This window comes from Rousettus aegyptiacus, unplaced genomic scaffold (genome assembly GCF_014176215.1).
Source record: "Rousettus aegyptiacus isolate mRouAeg1 unplaced genomic scaffold, mRouAeg1.p scaffold_m13_p_6, whole genome shotgun sequence".
NCBI classification, from domain to species: domain Eukaryota; kingdom Metazoa; phylum Chordata; class Mammalia; order Chiroptera; family Pteropodidae; genus Rousettus; species Rousettus aegyptiacus.
Window position 1 is genome coordinate 30,260,370 of NW_023416309.1, and position 21,459 is coordinate 30,281,828.

Sequence of the window (21,459 nt, forward strand, 5' to 3'; positions counted from 1 at the left end):
TTAAACATTCATAATGACTCCCACAGCCCTCAGAGTGGAAAGATATATGCATAGGCTGGTGTGTTTACTTGTTTCTGTTTACTTTATTTCCACTTGTCTTAGGTTAGAAACATATTTTTAAATTACGTTAGCTTTAATACTCTTTTAGGATTCTACCATATTCATCAAGTATAACCTGTTCTTAGATTTCATTGCTCTTTCCTAAAAAAAACACAAGATTTCAATTTGATAACTTCTCCTTCACCTTGCTCTCTCTGACTGTGGATTCTGAAGGTAAGAATAAGGGCTTCGGTTGATATGTGCACCATCCACATTTCCTTTATTAAAGAATATTTTGCCTGGTTTCATACTTGTGTGTGCCATCTCAATGCTCTGTGGGTTAGAAAAAAAAAAGTTGTAAAGTTCGAAATCCTGGTGGAGATAATGACTTAGTCAATATAAACAGAAGAGATCTGCGAACAATTTCCTTTGTCTCCAACCTGTTCTCACTGTGGGGTGAAAGCTGGAAAATCACAGGTCTGGTGTCATTCTGTATGTAAACAGACATGGCCTTCAGGGCTGAGATAGAGAAAGTGCTGTGTATAGAGAAGCACAGTGCTGATCAGCACCTGAGACTCTCCAGACTGCTGAGTCAGACACAAGCTTCCATTTCAGATGGCCCAAATGGGAGTCTTGACTCCTACGACACTGGAACAGGACTTGTTAACATGTAGGTATTTCTACTCTCCCTACCCTCTCCATCCCACCACCCTCTAAGGTAGGCTTTTTCAGACTTTGAGAAGCACAGTAAACATTACAGTTTTCATTATAACTTAATAAACATCAATATATATCCTAAAACAGAAGTACACAAAACAAATTATACCCTTACTGTGTATTATGTACTTTCATACTTTCCAATTTATTTTATTTTAATTGTTTAATGCTTATTGTAATCCATGAAATTGATTTCATAAAGCTATTCATAGATTACTAGCTACAGTTTGAAAAACATTGTTCTAGAGAAATTTCTGCCTTTGCCAGTTGAATCCCTGGATTTGGGAAGTGTCTTTACAAGATAAAGTAAAGAGAGACTAAGCCCTAAAGGCAAAGGAACGAAGAAAACATTAGCAACGATCCTGTGTAAGAAAATAATAAGCTGGAAGACAGGAGAGAGAGGAGTTAAAAAAGGAACCCAAACCAGGAATGACAAACGAGTTTAGGGGTAATGGTAGGAGAGCCATGTCAGTTTAGAGGACTTGACAAAAAAGGATGTGCACTTATAAATTGGATACCTATTTGTGTTCTTTCAAAAATACAAGGAAAGCTTTGGAAATACAAGGAAAGATTGGAACTGTTTGTAATTACTTTTGGTTCCTTGTTGGATTTCTTGTCGTGTGACTTCATTCAGAGAACAGACCATGTGGGGGCCCTTCCATTTATAAGGGTTACATACAAAATGTTTTCTATTTCTTTAGATGATTACATAAAGTTTACTGCCATAGAACTCTCCTCTTTCAAACAATCAGTGCCTCAGGCTTAACAGACTATAGCTTGGGGCCAGAAGCTACAAGAGAGTCAGGAAGGGAAAAGAAAGGTAGGTACTAAGACTGTACTCCGACCAAGATCTTATAGGGGCTGTCTCCAGAGCACACCAAACCACTCATAAAATACTATGAGTGGTAAAAAACAAACAAACAAACAAACAAACAAAAACCCAAACAAAAAAAACTGCTGTCTCTGGGGTTCTTTGCCTACCTGCATGATGCCAGTGACCATGTACTCAAAAGTGCAATTGCTAAATCCTTCACTGGCAATTATAAACACAGTATACTGAAAATATCCTGCTGGACCTGAGTGCGTATGAGTGCCACTCAGGATAACGTTGTCTCGTCTGTACAAGGAGCCATATTTACTGTGTAGTCTGTTCAGCACCTTCGAAAAAGGAGAAAAACAGAACTCAGAAGAGGGATAACATAGGAACTTAGCATGAGAAAAGACTGATTAGTCAAGTTACTGATTCATATCAATGACATCCCGGTCAAGTGGCTCTTCACTCTATATACCATCATAAGAGATCTATAGTACATAAATAGTTTATATAGCATATCTAGCTTGAGAATAGCATCATAGTAACAACGACAACAATAATAATTGCAATAGCTAACATTTTATAGACACTTGCTATGTGCAAGCATGCACAATGCTAAGTATTACATATATTATATCATTTAAAAATATTTATAATAACCCCAAAAGGTAGGTATTTTTAACTCTATCTTTTAGCTGAGAACATTGAAGTGTACAGAAGTAAACTGCCTACTGATCTAATAAATAGCACGGCCCAGATCCGGATCCAAGTCTCTTTAACTATAAGAGCCAGTTCTCTTACCCATTCATTATTCCACACATAGCATTAATATGTAGGCATTGTTCTAACCACTAGGAATATATAAGGTTTCTACTCTGAAGAAGTTTTTATTCTAATGAGGAAGAAAGATAATAAACAAATAAATATGTAATATTATATAGTGATAAATGCTATGAAGCAAAATGTTGCTTCATAGTATTTATCACTTAGGAAAAAGAGAGTGGTGGTTGTCAGTGAAGAAAGATCTTTCCAAAGAAGTTACCTTTCATCAGAGACTTAAATGAAGAGAGCATGCTGGTCATGCAATACCTGGGGGAAAAGCATCCTGGGAGCAATTAACAAGCAGCGCAAACGCTTTACTCAACTGCCTAACTTCCCAAATTGAAGAACTCAACATTTCCTGACACAGACCATTATATACTTACTGGTCTGGAGGAAACAAACACTATGACCAAAGGACACACCAGCAATCCTATGGAAAGGAACCATTTTGTCAGCCCTAACTTGCTGTCCTTCAGCCTCAGTCAAGCCTTCAAACAATTGCAGCCCCAGCTAATACCTGAGTTCCACCTCATGACACAGACATGATGGTATGTCATGAGGTTCTGACATAAGTCAGAGTAACCCAACCCAGCCTCTCTGGTTTTGCTGACCCACTGAAATCCTGATACATGATTATTGTTGCCTTAAGCAACTGAGTTTTCTGGATGGCTTGTTGTACAGCAACGCATGACTAATACAAAGACACTCGGTAAATATTTATTGAATTAATTAATCGTTTAACATCCAAATGCATAGCCTGTTCTGATTATGCTTGAACTAGTGACAATCTAATGTTTGATAATTATTTTGACTTCTTGTGAAAGATGTTTTGACTTTTTTATGTCAAAAACCATTGAAATTAGCAAAAGCGTCAAACCCAAAGCAGCCTCCCTCAATGTAATATACCGTCACCTAATACCAGGGACAACAAGGAAAGCTCATTTATGGCAGAGATGGCAAATACTTTATATCTCATGCACTCAGTCTTAGTTATTGGTGGTTGCTCTCAGGAGCAGTTTGTTGAGAAGGCTTCTGAATCCAAATCTGGGCTTAACAGAGTACCTTTTTCAATCAGTAGTGCTGTCTACTTTGACTATGGCTTAGGCAGCGGTATGCTGATAAATGGTCTCTTTGGAAAAAGAAAAGCCCTTATTTGTATTGTCTGCCAATTTTTCTGAGCTAAAAACTCCCACCATAGTCAATTTCAAGCTACCAAAAGTTTAACAATTAGCTCACGAAGTTCTTGAATATTTAACAGCTCACATGGGCTGGTACAAGTTGGTTTCAGCACACTGGTATGTAAGAGAGTTAGCAGCAACTTGGATGCTATATACTTAACATATATAAAACATCTATTCAACCTCTTCTATTTTAGGCGGAAAGCTTCACCACCCTCACTCTAGTCATGTGATCACTGAATCATGAAGATAATCTTACAAAGTATCTTACCTCATTAATCTCTCCGTGCTCCAAACGTCAGTTGCTAGGTTACTAAATCCACATGGAGAAGCAATCTTGTGATGCCAGGTAAATGTGGAAAGGAAATACGATATAACCCAGCAGCCCTCTGACCAACTAACACACATTTTCCATCCCAATAAATTTTCATGTTCCTTTTGTTTGACCCTAACTCCAGCCCCAACTTCTCATCACTCTTACATATTCTTCCACACAGTAACTACTAAAGTCATGAAGAAAAAATATCTGTAAGAAGGAGAAGTGGTCAAGGAAAAGACACCATGAAAACTTAACTAAAGTCAAAAGCTATTCTTACAATTCCATAGTCCAAACAAGGTAGTTAAAAAAAGAACTGCTGGTCCATTTTAAAGCTCCCCTATCTTTTACCCTATTTTTATTCATTAAAAATTATAATGTTAGGATTTTGGAGTTAAATGTATTTCTTCAGGTTTTTTCAAGAATCAAGCTCTTAAAAAGATAGAAATTATGAATACTGAATTTTAAAACAAAAGAAAAAAATTAAAACAATGCAGAAATCTTATCTTAAACTACAATCTCTGATATAAAATTAGACACATGGAATTTCCAGGGAAAAGAAAATAAAAATAAATTTAAAAATCATCTAATACCAATGCCTGCAAATAGCCATTATAAATTATATGTTTGCTACTTTATGAAAGTAGGGGTATTTTAACATAGAGCAAAGATGTTACATTAATGTCTACAGCTCACTTTGTATTCAGTTCCCATTCCATTTCCTATTACTGACACTCTTGGGAGCATGACACAGAAAAGAGCAGGAAAGTCATTCTGTTTTCCTGCCCTGCCTCTCTGTTCAAAGATCATCCTTAATCTTTATTCTATGCTGGAAATTTCATCAATCTTAAAGCCGAGACTGAGAATCTGCCTAAAACCAGGTGTTAAAAGTAAGCTTAATGGCACTTGTTCAGCTACATTTATTTTTCACACCATCCCTTGGGTTAACTTGGGATAACTAAGTGGATTCATTTAAAAGCCTTCCTGCTGGGTCTCAGATTGCATGAAGAAGTAAAAATAGGAAAAAATGGTTAAATGGTACCCACTTTTGACTTGATAGCATCTACAACCCAACAAGTTAAACCCTTCTCCTTTAAACACTCCACCCCCAAAGTCTACCTTTTGACTCTCCTATTTCTACTAATGACACTTAGTCAGAACTATCTCTGATTCCTCAGAAAAACAGTGTAGTGCAATGGTAATGAGCATGAGCTCTGGCACCAAGATGTTTGAATACCCTCTCTGACAGTTCCTAACTGTGTAACCTCGGACAAGTTACTTGATCCTCTGTAATTCAGTTTTCTAATCTGTCAAATGACATAATAATATTACCTCCTTTATACAGCTGTTGGGTGGACTAGTTTTATATATATATATATATATATATATATATATATATATATATATATATATATATAAATAAATAAAATATAGCAAGAACAGTGCCTGACATATCATGGGGACTATGTTAAGTATTAGCTTTATGTCTATTAATTCCCAAATCTCATTAGCATTTTATTTGACCTCTTACCACCATGTAGTCTCACTGTGACCCCTTTGGTTTAGGACTTTTGTACCAGCCTTACTTGATGCAGGGGAAATTGCCCGACAAACTTAAAATCTTTCCGGCAACCCTGACTTCCCTTTCTATCTCTTTCAGCCTTCTAACATCTTGTAAAACCCCCTCTAACTGAAGTGGCTAGTGTGATTACTTTTTCCCCAACTGGACCCTCATCAATAAAGTGATCTTAATTTAAAGGATCTGCCAGTCTGTGTGTCCTCACTTCTAGTTCTAGTCTATTCCAATCCACTTCAAATACTACTTCCTGATTAATCATCCTAAAACAAAATTGTGTTTGCATCGCTTTTCCATTTGAAAGTTTTCTAAGAATCCTTATCACCTACAGAATTAAAAAACAACCAAGCAGGACCTCTACAATTATGACCAACATGCCTTGCAGGTACATCTTTAATTATATACCTACATATGTCCAAATAGAGCTAATCTCTGTCTCTTCAGAGAAGAGTCTACATTCCTCCTTGGTGCCTCTCTGTGTTCATGCTGTCCCCTCATTTGATAACTTTCCCTCTCCATGCTAACCACTGAAAATTCTGCCCATTCAAGTGTCATTTTCCATTTGAAATTTCCCCCTAATTTCCATTTCTTGAAACCCTCTGTGGTGTATTTAAAAGCCTGTATGTCCGCAAACTCTTTGATATTCCTGCCTTCAAGAAGCTTAGCTTTGCTACCTCTGAGTGTGAAATGGACTTAGTGACTTGCTTCCAGTGACTAGAACTGGGTGAAAGTGATGGTGTGCAACTTCTGAGCCACAGTTAAAAAAGGTGCTATGGCTTCTTTCCTGCTCTTTCTCTGGAATTACTCACATTGAGGGAAGCCAGCTGCTCTGTCATGAAGATATGAAAAGTGGGGAAATGAGGACTTCTGCCAAAAGCCTCATAAGTGAATATTCTGGAAAGTGAAATTTCCAGCCCCAGTCAAGTCGTCAGATGACTTCGGTCTTTACCAACACCTTGATTTCAAGATAACTTAAGCCAGAACTCCTCCGCTAAGCTACTCCTGAGTTTTTGACCTACAGACTGTGTGAGATAAAGGATGTTTGTTGTCTGAAGCCACTATACTTTGGGGCTATTTGTTATTCAGCAATAGTTAACTAATTCACCACTGTGCTTTACTTCAGTGACTTACAGTTATTTGTATATTGCTGTTACAGTTCTTTCTCCTATCCCCCAACTAGGTAGGTAGTGAACTCACAAGGGACATGGATTATGACTCATTTAGCTGTGTGTTCTCCGAAATGACTAGCAAAGCACCTTGCAAAAAGCAGGTTATCAATGCATTTTTCCCTCTAAGATAATAGAATGTCACTTTTAAGAATGTGGGGTCTGGGACCAGGTATAGATGTACTCAGAACCAAGCTTTACCATTTGCTAACTGTTTGAATTTGGACAAGTCAATTAACTTCTTTAAGACTCAGTTTCCTTATCCACAAAATGAGAATAATAGACCCACCTCAGTTTTGTTGTAAGTTTAGGGGTGGGGAAAATACTTAATTCCCTGTTCCTCTTTCTACTACCCCCCACCCCAAGAAGGAGTGACATTGGAGAAACACTTTTAGGCTGTCCTGTCACCCCTCTTACTGGACCCTTCATAAAGTTTTTAATAGTGAGATTAACATGACACTGAATAATGGACATTTAATGGTCACCGTTCTGGGTATTCCAGTCTTCTCTTTCTCACATTCATGAGTATGAAAGCAGACATTAAGAGAGCACATTCTCTTTCTGTGACCTGATCTGATACAGAAAATATAACTGGGCCAAGGCCTAGAAACTGGCTAAGAGAAATAGACCTGGAAGCCCATGTCTATCCCTTTATTTCTATCCTTCCTTCCTTTCCCTTCCCTTCCTTCCCCTTCCCTCCCTTCCCCTTCCCTTCTCTCCTTTCCCCTTCCCTCCCCTCCCCTCCACTTCTTTCCCTCTTCTTCTCTCTGGCCCCCCTCTCTCTTTCTCTATCTCTCTTAACTCTCTACCTTTCTATCTACAAGTCTCAGGTAGCCCAAGACCTCCACCCTTCCCATGCATCTTTCTGCTTAGCTCAAATTGACCCACAAGTGAATAACAAGATCTAAGTTTGGAAAAACTTATGAAAGAATCTACCATATTCTACAATACAGCTTAAAGATAAGAGAGCTGATATATTCTTTTTAAATTTTATTATGAAATTTTCAAACACAAACAAAAATAATAAGACTATTATAATGAAACCCCCATGAGCCTATCACCCAGCTTCAGCAATTTATGTTCACCCTCATCAGTGTAGTATTTTAATTCTCATCTGATTCCTTGCATATATTCTCAGTTGTCTAAAAACCTGAGGGAAGGATTACTGATTAACTGGCATTCTCAGAATTCTAACAAGGAAGATTACATGAGAGAATGTACATAAAGAGTGAGGGTCACCTGGAACACAATACACTTTCATGAAAATTAGCATTAATAATGATGATGAGCCATCAGCCAAACTGAGAGCAAATTTTGATCAAAATGACTTAGAATGGAAAAGTAGGGATCGGTCTCTTCATATGACTATCTTTTGGATTGTCAAGAGCTTATAATGTTGAGGGTAGTAGAAACTTACTGTATGAGAAATCAAGAGGGCTTAATTGCTGTCATCATTACCAAGAGTTTTGTTTTAAATTATGACATTTCTTTTTCACATCAATCACTTACTTACCTCCAGCCTCAGTCGTTGGGACACCATGCCTATGTCGATGCTGACAAACGCCATTCGATTTGACCCATCGGGTTCTGCCATGATGAAAGCACGACTGTACAGCCTGGTAAGGAGGCCTCGTGCATTCTGGCCACTTTTGCTGTAGCCCATCTAAAGAGGAAGAGAGGGGAGTGAGCCACTTCACCTCACTCCCCTGCTACCAGGAAGCAGCCTCAATCACACGAGAAGAGAGTACTTAGGAAAGACAAACAATCCACATGGCACTGTAACTCTAAGTGAGATAATATATGTGTTTTCAAGAATAAAGCCAACATCATAAAAGAGGCTTTATTCTTCTATGTAGAAAAATGTAAAAGCAAGGTAGTGATCGGCTCTGCAGAAACTATTCACTGACCTGTAGCCAAGGAAGGAGCTGGTCTGGCTCAGAATTTCATTACTACCCTGGAGACCTTTCAGGGCTTCTCTGTTTTTTGGAACAAAAACTTTTCTCCTACCTAAAATACTAACAAGGAAGTAGTTGTTCTCCTACCATCCACATTGCTTGGAAACATCTTGAAGATTGTAGCCTCCCTCACTTTGGTTGTTAATGTGTGATTTTTTTTCTGAAGAAAATTATTTCTTTTTAGTTAAGTAATTTTACTGAGGGGCACCTCCACCTGGCTTTTCCCACGTTGTCCTATCTGAAACCAACTCAGATCAAACATACCTATCCCAAGCCCCTTCTCTCACCATGTCATAAAATCCACGCTTAAAGAATAGCCAGGTCTGCAGAATGCTCCCCCTACTGCTTGCTTTACCTCACGTGAGAGTTTATTTATAGTTCACATTCCGAAGTCACTTTTCAGAACAAAGATCAGGGAATACAGTTGACCCTTAAACAACATAGGTTTGAAATGTCCGGGTCCACTTACATATGGATTTTTTCCAATAAATACAGTCAGTGTTTTGTATCCACAGGTTTCGCATCCACTTATTCAATCCACCGTAGATCAAAAACAGTGTTTTCACATTTGAAACCACAGATCAAAGAGACCGTTTTATTAATCTGTGGGTGTGAAGTGCCTACTGTAGTTAAGGTTTGGGGGAATCAAAAGTTACACAAGAATTTTCGACTGCACAGGAATCTGTACTCCTAACCTCTGCAATGTTCAATGGTCAGCTGTAATGCCTAGAATCTAAAGCTTATTTGGTAGGAGGCAGACAATCTCGTCAGACAATCTTATGCTCTAGATTCCTGGAGAAGGGCTGATGTAAATGATATTGCCACTGTCATAGGCAAGAAGTTGCATGCTACCAGCCAATAGGCCACACCTACCACTGAAGGGTTTTATTTGGCTTACACAGTGTTGGCCCATTCATTCCAGGTTTCCAGTTTTAACTAACTAGAGTTGCCTATGTTTTACAGTCAAGAGATTTAAATCCTTGGATCTTCAATCCAGAGATTTTCTGACTTCTCTCGAAAAAACAAAAACAAACAAACAAACAAAAAACAAACAAACAAAAAACCCCAAACTGCCATACACAGAAACGCTGAGTCCACACAAGAGAGTTGTAGTTGAGTAAAAGTTCCATTCTTCCTCATGGTACAGTATTCACAATGTTATACAGCAGTGATGTCAATACAAAAGTGAAAAAATGATGATATAATAATCAGGAGTAAATGCAGAGTGAAAAATAATAAAATTATTTGTTTCACAGCCTCTTTGAGGAGTGCATTATTTACCTACCAGACGGATATCGCCTACTTGTCCTGTGCAGTCAGCTCGCCCAACACCAATATGGTAGCCAGTAAAGTTCTGAAATAGAGGTGTCTCAGGGGTCATCATCATTGGAGACATCTGGGTGGCTATGGGTTCCTGGGTGAGTGTTGAGCTTTGAAAGGCTGTAGAGCCCTGGCTGGCCAAAGAGCTCTGGTTGGCCAGAGGGTCCTGGGTTATTAGAAAACCTGAATCTAAAAACAGAATATTTGAGAAACAACAGTTCAGCCCACTTATTTGTTGGCATCAATTAAAACACATACATTCAGTTTCTTAAAGAAAAAAAAAATCTTTGTATACTCTCTTGTACATAATAAATATTATGGGAATTACCTCAGAAACTTGTTTTATATCAATCTTCAGGAGAATCTTTTTCTTGAGCTAGAGATGCTTCAGCCAAACAATCAAGGCCTCCATCAAATGTCCTTCTTCAGCTTCTTTTCACAAGTCATTCCTTGTCAAACTCATTTCCCTTCATTCACTCACTGTGCACGTCCACACCAGCCAAACAAATTAGGTGCCAGGTTCCTGGCACACAGATTACTAAATCCAGACTTTGGGAATTTGTTTCTACCATTCTCTCCATTCAGAGACCCCACTCCTTTCTGCTCCACCAACCAATTTCCAGTACCCACTTTGGAGTTGGTTCATTTCTATCACATCCAGATCCACCTCAATCTCTCATCTCCAGAATCACACCCTAGCTGTTTCTACACTGCTCGAATCCTCCAAAACCTTCTCAAAACATTTTTTAAAAGACTTTTATTCTTAATGCAACCTAGATCATTACATACCTGAAAAAGCTCTTCCTTTTTACAAATAATTTTCATATCAAAATATATGTATGTGTATGTACATACTGTATTCTTTATTACTAACACACACACACACACACACCCCACCCCACCCCACCCCCACCTCCGGAGAAGCAGAATGACATAGAGACTAAGAGGTCAGGTGCCAGAAACAAACAACCTGGGTTTGAAATTTATTTTACCATTTGTGAGCTGAACAAATTACTTAGGCTATTCCACCCCAATTTTCTCACCAATAAAATGGAGATAACAATAATAATATCCTAATATGATTATTAACCTAAATAATAACCCCCTGGGGTTGTTTTGAACAATATATCAATGCATATTGAAATTTTAGAGCAATGGCTGGCTTATGGCTTTGGTTTTATTTACATATTTAGACATAATTCTTATATATTTGACTTGTTTGTTTATTTCTACTGCAGGCAACAGCCAAGGGTGGCCAAAGCAGTAAATGTCAGTGTCACAAGGCACTAGTGGTCAGGAATTTCTTAAGTGAGAGATTAACAGCAAACTTGTTCTGGAATCCTAGAATTTTAGAGCTCAAAAAAACTTAGAGATTACCTAGTCTAATATTCTCAGTTTTACATATGAGAATATGAAAGCCGAGAGAAGTGAGTTCAACCAAGATTTCGTGGAGAGCATATGATTAATCAGGTGCCAAAAGCAGATCATTCAACTCAGAATCTGATGATCTTTCAACCACTCCCAGATGGAATTAGAATCCCTGTCTTTCATCCCCAAGCACACATTTTCTACGAGACATCTCATATTGCAAGGAAAGAAGCAGATACCTTTGTTAGTGCCTCATTGATCACCATCATAGGAATGTGGTGCCAAACAAAGCAAAACTTAGTCATATAGCCATGGGTAAGCTCTTTGTAGTTTTAGAATCTCAGCTTCCACATCTGTAAAATGGTACTAACACCTACCTTCATAGAAGTTTTAGGAGAATTAAGTGAGAAAATTATATAGACTCCTGACCACCATGCTTAATATAGAGTAACCCTTCAATAAACAGCAGCTTCTACCATGAGAACAGTTACTGTAATTTTGGTAATCTCCCTGAGTCTCAGTCTCTGTATTCTCTCATGTTAAGACCTTGAGCTAAATAAGTCCTATAGATTCTTTCATTTCTAGCAGTCCAAGACTCTGCTCTGACCACTGCTGGCACAGAGAGTCTCTGTTCCTCTGGGGTTTGCAGAGAATTCGAAGCACAAGGACATGATAGAGAATAGGCTGGAAAAGAGAAAAGGCCACAAAAGAGAAAACTGAGGTGAAGAAATGCTGCCTCCTTCTCCATTTGACCTAAGGCCAGCCCTCCCTTTGCTATAGTCAAAGCATTCAATCTCCACTTCTCGACTGATTTAACTGGTATATAACCTAACGCTGAGGTAGAAGCTCCATCAAAGACCCATGCATGGGCCTAGAGAGTTTCAAAAACTAAATCATTTCTAACATTAAAAATAAAATCATCCCAATTTCTAGCATCTCTTGAAAATTCAGGAGATGTAGGTCGATATGCTATCATAAGAACAAACAGCTGGCAATCAGGAGGGCTGTGGACCCTCTTCATGAAAACTGTACTTGCCCCTCTCTCGGTTCACCTCCCCACTACATTTTATTAACAGAACTTGATTGGCCCTTATCAGGATTTGAACTCAAGACTTCCCTCTCTAAGTCTTTTTAAAGACTAATTGATATACACTGGCTCTTCCATTCTCCTTTTGCCCCCATGAGAAGATGAAGCCAAAAAGAGATAAAAAGAAAGAGAAGAGGTGTGGGGCTAAATCTCACATTACTGGGCATTGAAGAATCCTGAACTGTGTGCGCTAAAATAGTGGAAAAGTAAAAGACAAAAAAAAAAAAAAAAAGCATATCAGATACTATCAACACTGGGACAAAGGAAAACTTGATAACAATTACTGTCAATGCAGAAAGAGCAATTAATATAAAAGTTAGGTGGCTATCCGAGGCAACTTAAGTACATACTAACTTGTCTTGCTATAAGCATTCTCAGCATACATTCTTTCTTGTCTTAGTGTCCCCAGTAATTGAGAAATGTTCTCCGGGCCTAGGAATAGCATTCAAGAGAGCGAATGACACTTGCCTTTGTGATTTTCAATGGTCCCACTGGTGATAAACAAAAGGCTGAGAAGGGCCACCGTGACAGCTGTCATCATCACAAGGAGGAAAATCAGAAATGTTTCTAATGTGGAGAAGGTATGTTTAGCCATTTCTCCTAAGAAAAAGCAGAGATGGAAGAAGAAATATGGAATAGGTAGGAAAAAAAAAAAAAAACAGAATCACAAATTAAAATGCATGTGCTTCAAGTTGCCCAAAGTTGTTAGCTCTTTCATATGAATAGACTATACCAGGCAAGTACGGAACACTCTTGTCACTAGTTCCATATCCCGAGCTCATAGCAGACAAGACCAATCATTTAGAGCACTCTTTAAAAGTTCACATGGGGTTCTAAATCCTTCTAAGTACAGTGTTCAACGTAGCAGCCATCAGTCATCATTTGACATTAGCAACTAAGCTAAAATCTATTTGCATTCTTTGGCTACATCATTATTGCTTTCATTTCTGGTGATGATACTGTTTATGGGTCTGCACATTGGTCTAGGTTGGGGCCCTTCTGTCAACAGGGATGACTGATCCACCCACACTACTTGCACTTGTGAGAAGACTGGCTAGAGTGAAGGCTGTACTCTGTGGTCATGAACTAAGCAGAATTATTTTGTCTACATAAAGGTGAAAACCATACCTTTGACCTTTAAACGCCATGTTCTAACTTTCACATACTACCTGGTAAGAAAATAGCATGGAAAAGGGGGCATCTATAGTCTCAAGCCAGGTATTAGCAAAATTTCCCTCTTCAGTAAACAGAAGGATCCCACGTGTTGACAACCCATGTATCAAAGGATAAAGATAAATAATAACAATGAGGATAAAGTTTTTTTGTTTTGTTTTGTTTTGTTTTTGCTAGTTTTGCTATACTGAACTGATTACCACTATCAATCCCTTATACAAATCAGCAGTGGCCCTTGATTTAACTTTAGAATTTCCACTTCTAAACTGGATCTCAGTGAAGTACCTCATGTGTTTCACTATTTGTTTTATTGCCAGAATTACAACTCTTTGTAATTCTTTGAACCCATTAGCACTATTTATTTCTCATTAATGGTTAAAATCTGAATTCGAATGTTAAAGCAAATGTCTTGTCTGCCTTCAGAAGAGGCAAATGAATCTTGAAGAGCTGAAGCAATAATTACATCTTAAAGGATTTTACATTTCCTAAAGGTTTCCATTTAATCCAGCATAATCCTGCAAGGTCAATGATGAGGCTCTAATGACACAATAGCAAGCCACTTGCCACATCTTTACCATGCCAAAGTCCCCATTTCTCAAGACTGTGAGAGTAAAATATAATAATATGGCAAAATAGGTTTCCAAAGCTAAGAAAATGGGATGAAGGTTTAGGGTTTCCTCACATTCTCTGAGACAATGGATGACTCGCGAACCCTCCCTCACACTCCAAGAAAATGCAGGCATTCTTACCTGATTTAACTATTCAGACAGACGAATTTTCGCATTCAGCAAAGCAAATGATGGTCCAGAATCTTGCTTCCTTTCCCCTTGCACTTTGCTCAGCTAATACTTCTCAGCACTATTTAAAACCTACAGAGGAAAGATTTTCACGGTGATGTCGAGGAGAGTTAGAGTTCTCGTTATCATATTTTATGGGCTTGGTACAAGGATGAGATTAAAGTATATCGATAATGAAAGGCTTATGTACAAGCTCTCTCCTGAGACAGCCTGACACTGAGATAGAAGTTCCAGAAGGCCTACTGGGCTAAAGGTCATTTCAACCTTTACACAGCTCTTCAACATGACAAGTCTGTGCAATGTCTATGAGCCTGTTCACACACACAAAAACAAGCAAAACATGTTTTATTTACCACTGGTCAGTTAAACAGCAGTCAAGACAAGGTAATAATATATAGTAGATATTAGGGTGGGTTAGGGGTCTTATTAGGCAATAATTATACCAACTTCAGAATAGAATAGTGATTTTAATTTTTAGATTCTCATGAGCAAAAAGAATGCAGAATTTTAGGTTAAGAATGAGAATAATGATTATACAATAGGGCAAGAATGCTATGCAACCATTAAAGAAAAAACTTAATACATGAAAAATTACTAAGTATTATTTTAAGTTTATAGAACATTATGACCTCATGTGTATAAAGGACACATTATTTATATAGGTGTGGTCATAGAGACTGTAAAAAATAAAGCAAAATGTTAAGAAGTAATGTTAAAAGTAAAGCAAAATGTTAAGATTATGGGCAGGTTTTGTCTTCATCTTTTGACTCGGTGTTTTCTGTAATAACAGTGAAGTACTTTTGTAATGGGGAAAATAATAATTTTACCTCCTCTAGGAAGACATAGTCTATATAAAAGCATAAAGTTAAACAATGGCCCACAAGAGGTAAAGAGAGCAAGAAATAAGCCAAATGCCTCCTTTTTTTCCTAGTAAATCCAAGCTGTCTAGGAAGTAGTTTGAAGAAGACCACATCAACCTCCAAGAGTTTGTAGAGAGACCAGCCTCCCATTGTCCATTCCTCCTCTTTATGTTAACATTATGATGAAAACAAATCTGAGGCAACACCCAGTTCAAGAATGCAATACAGAATGAACTGCTTCCTCCCCCAACCTTATTCCCAGCCACTATATTCCCATTCCAGAGGTAACCATAACCCACTTTTTGTGAATCTTTCCAAAAATGATTCTATGAATATTTCTACATATTTTTGGCATAACTAGTACAATTCTGATCTTCTTTACTTAATGTGTAGTGGAGAATAGTCTTGTTCTTGTTATGGCTGTATAATAATCTGGTTATACGAAACATCTCTAGTGTAAGTTCCTAGAAGTAAGATTACTGGGTCAAAGGTGTTTGAATTTAAAATTTTGTATCAGTATTTAAAATGGCCCCCACAGGGGCTGTGCCAGCATGTTCCAGACTTTGTTACTGCTCTAAAAGGATAGCTCAGGCTCTTTGACACTTGCCATTCTGACAGTTTAAAAAAAAAATGGTATTTCCTTATGGTCTTTATTTGCATTCCCTTCTGAATTAGGCCAAATATACTCATATATTTTAAAAATAGAGATATTAGAGATATAAGTACCTTCAGATAAAGCATTTAGTAACACACCTTAGCTACCTCTCTGTTACTACAGAAGGAAACAGGTTTAAATTGTGGTATTAAGCAAATTTATGTTTATTTACATTAAAAGGCTTGGTGTCAAGCAACAGAGACCATATCAAACTAACTTAAGGAAGAGGGGGGAAAAGTAAGAGAAGTAAATTCACTGGAAGGCAGCAAAACAGGTAGAGGACTCAGGTAAGGAAAGCCAGAGATCAGGACAACTCTGTGGATCTAGGTAGCAAAAACTATTGAACAATCTCTTTAGGGCATTGCCAACGGAGATGGATATCCTCTAACTATATCAGAATTTTGTGCTAGCCTACTCAGAATTCAGTTCTTGAAACACAAGCATCTGATTGGCTATGCTCAGATTATACACTTATCCCTTCCTTTAAGGGGTACTTAAAGAGACCCAACAAAACCATATCCAAAGAAGGAAGGCTAGTTCTCTGAAATAAAATCAAAGCAGACACCACTAACAACCTGCCATCCCATTCTTCTCCCTTACAGTGACATGGCCTCTACAGTATCCCTGTGGTCTCTTCTGGACCTCTCTAACCATTTTCTTCCCCATAAAGAGCCATGCCATGCTCATTTACGCTGAGACCTGCTACATGACCCATCTACTAGTAAGATAAGATCATTTTAAACAGGGTTTTAGTAGATGATAATAGCAGAAGATATCATTTCTCCCAGACATTTTAAGACCCATACATGAATACTAAAGGGGTAAGAATCAAGGAGATTTTAAGCATTGTAGTAGAGCCAGTGGAGGAAAGATGGTGGGCCATGGGGACTTCTGGTGCCCAACAAAATGCCTGTCTTCTACAACCAGGACTTAGACTACCTTGAGGTGAAGGGAAGATATAATTATAGCAAAGATTTTAACTTATACATATATTTTATTTCTATCTGAATGGCCCTCAGATAAATCCTGTTAGCTAGGATAAGGATGACTGTCCTTTACTCACCACCCCAAGATGTTCACTCAAGCACATGTACTCCATCAATTTTACATATGAGGGAACAGACACAGGAAAGGATGAGCATTATCTGATATTTAGATTCAAGATGGCATAAGTGGCTGTGTTCCTCTCCTCTAGCGACCACACCAAAATTATAACAAAACTACAGAGCAACCAATTTGTGGAGTCACCAGAGGTCTAGCTGAACAGGAGCCCTACAAATAGGTCACCTCAAATAACAGGTCACCTCAAAATTGCAGGAGGGCAGAGATGGGAAATGGCCTGGTTCCACAACCATGTGTGGTTATTGAAAATCAGGAGGGCTGTCTTGGCTGCAGAACCACGTCCCCGACCTGAGGAGCAAGGAGTCCCAGCTGCACACTGTGGTCCCTAGCCCAGGGTTTCAGTGCCAGGAAGAGAAGTCCCCACAACCTCTGGATATAAAAACCAGTGGAATTGCAGCTGAGTGAGATGGAAGGTTGCGGGAAGTGGAGATCTTCCTCTTAAAGAGCCCGTCCCTGGCCTTACTGATGTACTCATCCACTCTGAGCTCCAGCACTAGGGCAGCTACTCAAGGGGTGCCAGGGACATATGGGGAGATGCTGAGCTGTTGGGTTTCATGGAAAGGGCTGGAGGAGCAGCTTATTCCTGAACAGAGGTGCAGGCAGAAGTCATTGTTCCTTTACTGAGCCCTTCTTCCTCCCAGCCTACAGACACAGGTTGATCTCCCCAGTGGATACCCTGAAATTCCTCCTCTCCCAACTTGGGGTCCCACCCATGCTTCTTCTAGTGGTTTATTTCACACATACTGGCTATCTCGGCTCCTTCTGAAAACTTTCATAAAATATGTCAACGGCTCACAAAACCCACAATCAGCAGCATCTGGCCTCAGCATGCCCTATACCTCTTGTTGAGCAGCAGTGAACCAGTGACAGCCAGCCTCAGTTTCCGACTTGGCCCCTTGAAGCACCTATAAGCCCAGCACAGGTGGCAGCCATATGTGGATTGCTTGGTGACTCTTAACAGGTGGCCCTGGAGGTGCACAGGCTGTGGCTAAACTTGGCCTGCAGCAGGACCCCTCCTAGGTCTATGCCAATGGGCCCCACAGCACACCTACTACATAAAGCCACTCTACTAAGACCAGACAACTTAAAAGCCCTACCTAATACATAAGAAGAAACGCAGGGAGGCAGCCAAAGTAGAGAGACAAAGAAACATGTCCCACATGAAAGAACAGAACAAAGCTTCAGAAAAAGGATTCACCAAAATTGAGACAAGCAATGTACCAGATGCAGAATTTAAAACACTGGTTATAAGATGATCAAAAGAACTTAGGGAAAGAGTAGATGAACTCTGTGAGAACTTTAACAAACAGATAAAAAACATAAAAATGGGGATTGAAAATATAACAGGGAACCAGTCAGAAATGAAGAATATACCTCTTGTTGAGCAGCAGTGAACCAGTGACAGCCAGCCTCACTGAAGAGCACATTAGAGAGAATCAACAGTATAAAAAGGAGGATCAAATCAGTGACACAGAGGATGGGATAGCAGAGGACACACAACCAGAAAAGCAACAAAAAAGAATCCAAAAAAATGAAGATAATTTAAAGATCCTCTGGGACAACATCAAGTGTAACAACATTTGCATCATAGGGATACCAGAAGGAGAAGGGAAAGAGCATTAAATTGAAAATCTATATGAAGAAATAATGATGGAAAACTTCCCTAACCTGAAGAAAGAAATAGGCATACAACCCTAGGAAGTTCAGAGAGTTCCAAACAAGATGAACTCAAAGAGGACACAACAAGCCACATGATAATTAAAATGCCAACATTTAAATACAAAGAATCTTAAAAGCAGCAAGAGAAAAGCAAATAGTTACCTACAAGGGAGCTCCAAAAAAATCTTAGTCAATTTCTCAAACGAAATTTTACAGACCAGAAGGGCTTGACACAAAATATTCTAAAATGTGATGAAAACCTAGGACCTACATACAACCAAGGTTACTCTACCTGGCAAAGTTATCATTTAGAATCGAAAGATAGATAAAGAGCTTCCTAGACAAGAAAAAGCTAAAGGAATTCATCACCATTAAGCCGATATTACAGGAAATGTTGGAGGGACTTCTTTAAGAAGTAAAAAATATGTATCAAAAGTCTAAATAAAGAATGACAATAATTACATATATATCAACAAATACTTCAAATGAAAAAAAAAAAAGTGCTCAAACCGAAAAATAGGGTGGTTAAATGGATAAGAAAACAAGACCCTTACATATGCTGCCTACAAGAGACTCACTTCAGATTAAAGGACACACACAGACTAAAAGTAATGGGATGGAAAAGATATTTCATGATAGGCCAGAGGATAATGTGCTGAGTGGAGTAAGTCAGATAGAGAAAGGCAAATGACATATTATTGCACGTGTATGTGGAATTTAAAGAACAAAACAAGCAAACAAACAAAAACAGAAACATACTCATAGATAGGGAGAACATTTTGAGGGTTACCAGATAGGAGGGGGATTGGGGAGATCAGTGAAAAAGGGGGAAGGGAGTAAGAACTGCAAAATGGTAGTTATAAAATAATCATGGAGCTAGAAAGTATAGAATAAAGAATATAGCCAATAATATTATAATAACTATTTATGGTATCAGGGGTGATTACTTTGTGAGTTATATAGATGTCTAATCACTATGCTATAAACCTGAAACTAATATAGTACTGTTGCCAATGAAAACTGAAAAATAAAAAAATTATTATTAAAAAACAATGAGAATGATCGAATAATAGTTATTCCAGGATGTGAGCCCAAGTCTCCAGGTTCTAGATGAGACCCCTTGCCTTTCACCAAACCCTTACTATCTACATCACTTTGACCTGGCCCCTGACATGGCAGCCACTGGGGATGTTCAAGCCCACATGTTCATTCCTCATGAGCAAATGATGAAGCAAAGCCATGTCCTCTGCTTCTTAACATCCTTTCAGAAGAAGCACAAGCTAAAGGCAGCCGGGGATAACCACAAGCTTTTTTCAAGCCAAAAGAATGTTTCTTCCCAAACCCCAACTCCTTAACCATTACCTAATAATCATTAGCACCACAAATTCTCTCAATATTTTACTTATGCCTACAGGGTACTGGCTTGATGTGAGTTTTTTATGTTCTATGGTCACATCCTTCTCATTCTTTATTCTTGGTATAATTGAGATTAAATTACTTTTTAAAACATTAAGTATTTCACATACCACTCAGATTTTTTGGTCTCTAAATACTGTTTCTTGCTAAAAGGAACAAGAGGATCTTGAAGAAATGGCTGGGTCTAGCTCTGGGAGAGAAAAACATGAATTAAATTTGCAACATTTTTGTCATACCAGAAATCAAGAAAGTCACCGACATGACTAGAATTGTGTCAAAAGGAACTAGAGATTCTTACTAGCCAAAAATTGGTCAATTTGAGCATCAATTTAAAAAAAATATAACTGCAATAGACTGACACAAATGAAATTTGTTTAAATCATTGAAGTCATAATGATACTTAAAAAAAAACCTCACTGATTAACTTTAAAAGATATTAGGGAACTAATTTCTTTTACTAAAAATTGGTAAGGAAAAAAAAAGAGGGAAAGGAGAGTCAAAAAATCAAGGATATACTCTGCTTTTCCTGCGTAAAGGTATCTTGGGAAAGCCAAATTGTTGATAAGGGACAGTTCCTCACTATCAAAGTAGCCCAGCTAATAAATGAGGAAGGAATAATAGACATAGAATCTCAAAGCTTTGCAAATTCCTAATGAAATGAGGGATCTAGGCAATGATCATCAATGGCTGGCTGCTTATGTCACCAAAAGAGAGATAACTAGCTATTGCAAATCTCTGAATGATTTATACAACCTCATTTCTCAAGTATTCTTACCAAATAAAATTAAATCCAAATTGAATCAGCCTCTAGATCTCAGTGCCTGTTTATAGGAAATACAAAAGACCAGTGAATTTGTTAGAGGACAATGTGGAGCTACAGTAAGCAAAATCCAGACTGTGAGAGACTCTGTAAGACAAATGACTCAGTTTCTTTAACAATAAGTTGGAAGAGGAGAGAGAGAGAAAGCTGGAAGAGCAGGAATAGGAGGTAGAGGAGGGGAAAGGAGATGGTGAAAAGGAAAACAGGAGGAGAAAGAGCAGAGAGGAGAGAGAAAGGCAGGGGAGGAGAGAGGCCAGGAAGGGGAGAAAAGGAAAAGAAGAGAGTTGTAGATTAAAAGAGGCTGCACAGACATATCAATCGACAGTTTTTTGTAAGCCTCAAATCATCATTCTTTTGAACCTGATTCAAATATATTATTTTTAAAAATTATGAGAAAATTTGCACACTGACTAAATATTGGTATTAAGGAATTACTATTTAAAGTGTCAGTGAGATAATGGTATTGTGATTTAAGATTTTTTAAGAAAAAAATCTTTATCTTTTAGACACATTCTGAAAGAGATTTTTAAAAAAGACTGTATCAAAAGTGCAAAAATCAAATGGATGGATGGATGGATGGAGGAATGGTTGATGACAGA

The 21,459-nt window shown here is 38.2% G+C and overlaps 1 protein-coding gene across 10 annotated transcripts in view; it reads right to left on the reverse strand.

Moving 5' to 3' along the window:
• ASAH2 (N-acylsphingosine amidohydrolase 2) overlaps window positions 1-21,459 on the reverse strand; it is a 95,711-nt gene that overhangs the window by 51,412 nt on the left and 22,840 nt on the right. For 8 of the 10 annotated variants that reach the window (XM_016154366.2, XM_036222080.1, XM_036222078.1 and 5 more), the window contains 6 exons: window positions 14,281-14,400; window positions 12,827-12,958; window positions 9,869-10,092; window positions 8,142-8,291; window positions 1,738-1,914; window positions 245-372 (listed from right to left, as the gene is read on the reverse strand). In XM_016154366.2, coding sequence (XP_016009852.2) covers window positions 245-372; window positions 1,738-1,914; window positions 8,142-8,291; window positions 9,869-10,092; window positions 12,827-12,953 — 806 coding nt within the window. In that variant the 5' untranslated portion in view covers window positions 12,954-12,958; window positions 14,281-14,400. Of the gene's footprint in view, window positions 1-244; window positions 373-1,737; window positions 1,915-8,141; window positions 8,292-9,868; window positions 10,093-10,231; window positions 10,768-12,826; window positions 14,401-21,459 lie in introns of those variants that run through there. The other 2 variants (XM_016154363.2, XM_016154367.2) reach the window with 2 other exon arrangements.